At 39.7% G+C, this 6,000-nt stretch overlaps 2 protein-coding genes across 3 annotated transcripts; one reads left to right on the top strand and one right to left on the bottom strand.

The window, feature by feature from the left end:
• Positions 1-293: 293 nt before the first annotated feature.
• On the top strand, positions 294-1,958 carry LOC116000827. Its single transcript, XM_031240669.1, has 2 exons — positions 294-808; positions 1,618-1,958. The coding sequence occupies exons 1-2, from the start codon at positions 417-419 to the stop codon at positions 1,766-1,768; spliced, it is 543 nt and encodes a 180-aa protein (XP_031096529.1). The 5' UTR covers positions 294-416; the 3' UTR covers positions 1,769-1,958.
• A 352-nt stretch (positions 1,959-2,310) lies between these two features.
• LOC116001805 (auxin-responsive protein IAA12-like) lies at positions 2,311-4,886 on the bottom strand. Of its 2 annotated transcripts, none has more exons than XM_031241754.1 (5): positions 4,553-4,886; positions 3,751-4,088; positions 3,235-3,352; positions 2,866-2,927; positions 2,311-2,761 (listed from the first exon to the last, which is right to left on the bottom strand). In XM_031241754.1, exons 1-5 carry the CDS (start codon positions 4,780-4,782, stop codon positions 2,712-2,714), a joined length of 798 nt encoding a protein of 265 aa, XP_031097614.1. In that variant the 5' UTR covers positions 4,783-4,886; the 3' UTR covers positions 2,311-2,711. The 2 variants fall into 2 exon arrangements, with proteins under 2 accessions (XP_031097614.1, XP_031097613.1); XM_031241753.1 differs by having other exon boundaries at positions 3,751-4,085.
• Positions 4,887-6,000: the final 1,114 nt, after the last annotated feature.

The raw sequence follows: 6,000 nt of genomic DNA, 5'->3' as shown, positions 1-6,000 counted from the left end.
GGGGGGGGGGGGGGGGGGGGGGGGGGGGGGGGGGGGGGGGGGGGGGGGGGGGGGGGGGGGGGGGGGGGGGGGGGGGGGGGGGGGGGGGGGGGGGGGGGGGGGGGGGGGGGGGGGGGGGGGGGGGGGGGGGGGGGGGGGGGGGGGGGGTTAAAATGTGATTGTTAGAAAGCTCTGGGGGGGTCAGTGAAATTATCCCCGACAAGTAACCTTAAGATTCACGAATGACAAATGAAAAGTCAAAGAAAATGACAACCTCAAATTTATGTACTCTCCCACGCAAGGCTACATTAATTAAGCCCCTTCGGAGCTACGATTCTTACCCCCTTTTGGTCCTATCATTTAGGAAGGTTGCCGCGCGCCGGCTGGGACGACGGAGGCTTGCCGGCGTAGATCGATGGTGGCACGGTAAGATTATCATGGCAAGCGTCACCGCTCATCATCATAAACGCAAGGTGATGGTGGTGGCCGACCCGACCCGGGAATCGGCGGCGGCCCTGGAATACGCCCTATCCCATGCAATCCTGGAAGGGGATACCATTATTCTCCTCCACGTTGAGAACCAAACAAACGCGTGGAAAAACCCGATTGGGTCGTTCTTTAAATGGCCGCCCTTGCCGTCGTTGGAGTTTTTGGAAGCGTTGAAGCGTGCATGCGAGATTGCGCAGCCGAAGAGTAGGGTGCAGACGGAGAGGGTGGCCATAATGGAAGGGAAGGATAAAGGTTCACTCATTCTTTCCCATAGCGCCAAGCTTGGGATTGATCTCCTCATTATAGGCCAAAAGAGGACTCTATCCCATGCTATCCTAGGGTAGGCATGCATGCTTTAATTTGCTTTTTTTCTCTATTCTTCTTTTCATTTTTTAAATCATTTCTCACAAATATCTTATTTTCCGATCATTCAAAAGTGGTCAGAAAATTAAAGTTTCATTAAAAACTCTAGCTTTGTCTTTCTATCAGATCACCCATAAAAAAGTGATTGGAAAACCTTACTAATTAGCTTCATGCTTAGGTCCCAACCACTTTAGGACCGGGTCCCGGCCTGGTTGCTGTTTTGGATCACTATTATTCTACCTAAAAGTGATCAAAAGAAACTGTGATTTTGACTTAAGATTCTTAAAAACCATGATAATTGTTTTCAATTACCCAATCAAAAGTGATTGAAAACCTAACTTAGTTTCATGGTTATGTTCCATGCAACCACTTAGGGTTCCGGTCTAATTGTTGTTGTAGACCGTCCCTTAAAAATGATCAAAAGAAAGTATAGTTCTGGCCACTTTTAAAATTCTTAAAAATCATGATATGATGGTTGTCAACTAGCCTAGAAAGAAGATATAAAAAGAAGTAACAAAAGTTAAAAATCTCATGCAATATGATATATGTTTCAATTTGGACACCATATTTCTTTTGTTGTTGTCATGCCACATTCTCAAGAACTTATATAATGGTGGAATGATTCGTATGAACAATATGGGCATAAGTTCATCAACGGACGGAAATTTTCAATTTGAAAACACAGAATCACGTAAAGAAAGAAAGAAAAAAGATAATCGAAGTAAACCCAGTCTACAATGTTTAATATAATTATGATGATTTCTTGACATTTGAGTGTTGTGACAGGAACATGAGTGGATCGTTAAGGGGACAAGACACTGCAGACTATTTGATCGAGAACAGCAAGTGCACCTGCGTTGGAGTGCAGAGAAAAGGCCAAAATGCAGGATATATTCTTAATACCAAAATACAGAAAAACTTTTGGCTCTTAGCTTAGCTTCATTATTTATATATCTCATATGTACTGGTAATACATTCTGCTTTCACCATTCTTTCCACTTGTAAATTCACTCATCCTATCTTGTTTCTGCTATCCACCACTTATCTGTTCATTTCTATCAAACAACCTTTGTGTTGCAACATATGTATAATTGCAGTTGATTTTACTTTACTTTGGTTGTTTTGCAGCCTACCTGGTTTTGTCTTGCTGTTGTCTGTATAATTGTTTCCTTTCATTCAGCATTATACTATACTCTAGGTGACCCAAAGTTATTATTTTTTGTTTTTTGGGTATATACCCGGGGCCATGGTTTCCACCGTCAGACATAGTAACTAATTCTCTAACTGGATTATAGGCAGCTTTTTTGAATGGGCCGGACAACTGGCCTGATTAGACCCAAAGTTAATGCATGTATATATTAACAACCTAAATTCGTTTACCAGAGCTAGGTCACAATGCGGAGTTTTTTCAGTACACACACTCGGGTATGTAGTGGTTGTGGGTCTCTCTTGTCACTAAAAAAAAGTTAATACATTTAATTGTGCACTAATAATAATAATACATTGATTCCACTTCAATGTCTTCATCAGAACAAACATTTCAAATCAGAAATCACAACACTGTAGGTGCAAAAATTTTCTCATATTTACACTATGAGAAAGTAAGATTTGCCAAATATTTCTTGTCAACTGTATATATAAGGGTGCTGGTCTAGAAGACTACTAGTTTAACCCATCTTACATAAAGGGGTGGTATAATAATATTAATAATAATAAACTGGAAAATGGGTGCAAAACATAAAGATGCAACCACAAACCACAACAACAAAAGACTGATCTTAAGTAATATGTATAATGCCTTTGTTTCTTCTTCTACTGTCCTTCTACATACTTTCAGTTTTCCAAGCTGTGAATTGTCTGCTTAGAGTGCAGGAATGAAGCTAGATCGGCTTCCCTTTGCATCTGTCATGCCTTTCTTGAACACTCGGAGCTGAAAAATCTCGATTTGTAAGTGAAAGATAGCAAATAATAATGCCTGAAACATTGATTACAACATACATAATGCATCATATCATATCATATGGCAATACATACCGAGTCCATTCGCCTCAGAAGTCCTCATGATTCTTAGCCTCATCACATTGCTGAGAAACATCCTAAAATGCAAGGGGAATAGTGTAAGATACTCAAGAGATTTATATGCAGAATGTTATTCTGTACATGCTATGCTAGATTTTAGGTGATTGGTCGAATCAACTGACCTAGCCTTGCAGGCTAATTCAGGGCTAATTGTACCAATTTTCATTGCAATTTGCAAGATTTTAGTGGAGTCGTTTTCGTTAGGTTAATACTCAGAACTAAGAATATCTGTCAGTCCAAGCTTGAATCTGTGGCTGTGGTTCATCTATATGTTTCATATGGCATGAGAAATTGAAACATGTGGTGATAGGTACAATTGCATACCTCCATGGAACATCTCCCACAAGCATCCAGTCTCCTTCTTTATCCTCATATGTTAGTACAAACTCAGATGATCCATCCAGAAGCTTAAAGGGTGCCATTTCTTGCTGCTTTTCCCTACCTAAACCATACAAAAAGACAGTATATCTCAAGCATTAGAAAACCAATAACAGCAAAGCATGATCTTCAGTCATAACATATCAAAGTTCCCCAAATTCTAGTGCTCTCTCTATACAAACTACAGTTGGTTCCTGGGTAGCAGATTGTGGGCAAGGACGCAAGATTGAGCCCTAACAGCCCAGTGTGGGAGGGCATCAAGCATTGGTCCTGGTCCTTCCATCTAATGGGCTAATGGGCCGGCTGAACCACTGTGATTTAACACCTCCACAAATCCTGTCAGGCCAGAGTGTGGGGAACTGGGGCAAGGTATTTCGCCTTTTGTGGGCAAACTACCCGAGGCGAATTCGCTGTTCCTAATATCTCAAACAGAGTCATGAAATTTCTAACTAGAGAACTTACTGCAGATAGACTTCATGGTTTTTGTTGTGGACATGAAGAACATATCCTCCAAGGTTTTGGCCAGATTTTCATAGGAAGTATGAGCCTTCAGATCCACCTTTCTCCCAATTGGGACTCCATCCATATTCACCTTCACAAACCCAAGATGCCCAGTTTCTTTGCTGCTACTTGCTGCATCATCCTTGTAATTTCCATGGTTCATTTTCTTCTTTGAGATCTCTTTGTTCTCACTCCCAACTCCCTTATCCTGTTCAGCATTTGGAACTTTTGCTTGATTGTTAACCAAGCTGTTCATCCTGTAAGCCCTCCTTATGGGTGGCCACCCCACCACCTGGCTGCTGTTCAGAAATCACCATCAGTACAATGCAACATCAACAAGCTATGCAAATGACAAATTGTTGTTATAATCTTGGTTACCCAGAAATGTTCTATCACCATTAAAGTTGAATCATCATAAATTACAGAGGAATGAACTTTGTCAAGGTTTCATGTCTAGACCATATATGGGCAACAAAAAGACTCACTTTTTTTAACAACCATTAAAACCCGCAACCACTACAACAGAGAGTGTGCACTGGTAAACTCTGCATTCTGATCCTAGAAGATAAACGAGTCTAAGCTGTCCATGCCAATAGGCTGTTTTCGCTGAGAGTAGAACTTGTAAACTTGTGGTTACCAAATCAACTGGATTGGAATTCATTTCTCACACAATACATGTTAAAAGTTGTGATTTTGACAATTGGGTAACAATGAAATTTATAACATAATGAAGAAATATCATGAGGGGAAAGATTATAATCACCTAACACCAGAAGGAGGAGAGCCAACATAAGAATCTGCAGCTCTTTTAGTGCCAGAAACTGCAGCATTAGCCCTTCCATTTCCACTTGAAAACCCATTAGGGAAATCTTTAGCTGTCAATATTCTACCCCATTCTGATTTCTTGATTTTCCCCACACCACTCCCCAGGCTCAGCCCCAACCCCAGCTCAAGCTCTGCCTCATTACCCATCAACCCAAGAGTTGTTTCCATGGCAGAACAAGAAATCAAGAATGGTTACTCCAAAAGATTATCTGATTAAACAGAAAAGTTAAGAGTGATTAAGGTGAGATAATGAGGAGAGGAGGAGAATTGTGCTAAGGGCTTTGGGACCTAAAAAAAGAAGAACTTTGAAGAGGAGCATGGAGAGGAAGGATGCTTTGATGGTGGAGGTGGTGATGGCGATGGGACCCACATGTCGGCTAGTGCGCCATCCACTGTCTTTCAGCTCTGGAAAACTTCACCCTCAAGCTTCTTTGCCTCTCATTTGCACCAACTTTCTTGTTTTTATGCCATCATCCTATTATACTATTCTAACTATTTATTTATGAAATTTCTGTTTTTGGTTAAGAAAGTAGAATCATATTGCATAGTAGTGTATGATTGTGTTTGAATATACCATTATTAGTCATAACTTTAGAACTTTAGGTAATAGAGCGTAATGATGAGTTGTCACGTTAGAGAATAAACAATAAAAAAATCAGATGTATTATATAATTATAGTTCCCATTCATATCATTTGATTTTATTTTTTATGTTTACATATTACAACAGTACTTCTACTTAGCCGGATGAAACTAATTAATCCAACCAAAAATTAATCCGACTCCATTTAGGGTGCAACTCTTTCAAGGGTGTCATTTGGAAATTTGTATTTGACTCGTGATCAAATGAGTCCACACTTTCTTATAAATTCGTTCGGACAGATCTAGACCATTGAATGATTGAGATCAATGGCTTTGATTCCACCAACTGTACCATTGTGCACAGTTGGCAGAATCTAAGCCATTGATCTCAATCATTCAATGATTCAGATCTGTTCATATGGGTTCATGAGAAAAGTGAACTTACCTGAACAATGAACTTTGTATTTAACCCTAACTTGTGTGGTCTGATTTTAACAATATTGTACTAGATTGTCATTAATTCGATATTACGTCTATATAGAATTGAAACTTGTATGAAAATTAAACTTTTTTAATACATACTACAAGAATTTAAATTCTAGACATTTTAAGAAAATTAAATTATATATTTGTTTTTCATTCTCAAGCCCAAGGAGTAGACAAGTACTCTGTAGTTAGTAAAAAGATGAGACACAGAGAATAGTAAAATCAAAATTCCTTTTGAAAACTTTTGTTGGACACAAAGAATGCTAGAAATCTTCCACTGGGTTTTGTCATTCTTCTTTGAAGTAAGATAAAAGCCCCT

The sequence above is a fragment of the Ipomoea triloba genome, chromosome 13 (assembly GCF_003576645.1).
Source record: "Ipomoea triloba cultivar NCNSP0323 chromosome 13, ASM357664v1".
NCBI lineage: Eukaryota > Viridiplantae > Streptophyta > Magnoliopsida > Solanales > Convolvulaceae > Ipomoea > Ipomoea triloba.
This window is presented reverse-complemented; position numbering and strand designations above follow the sequence as displayed.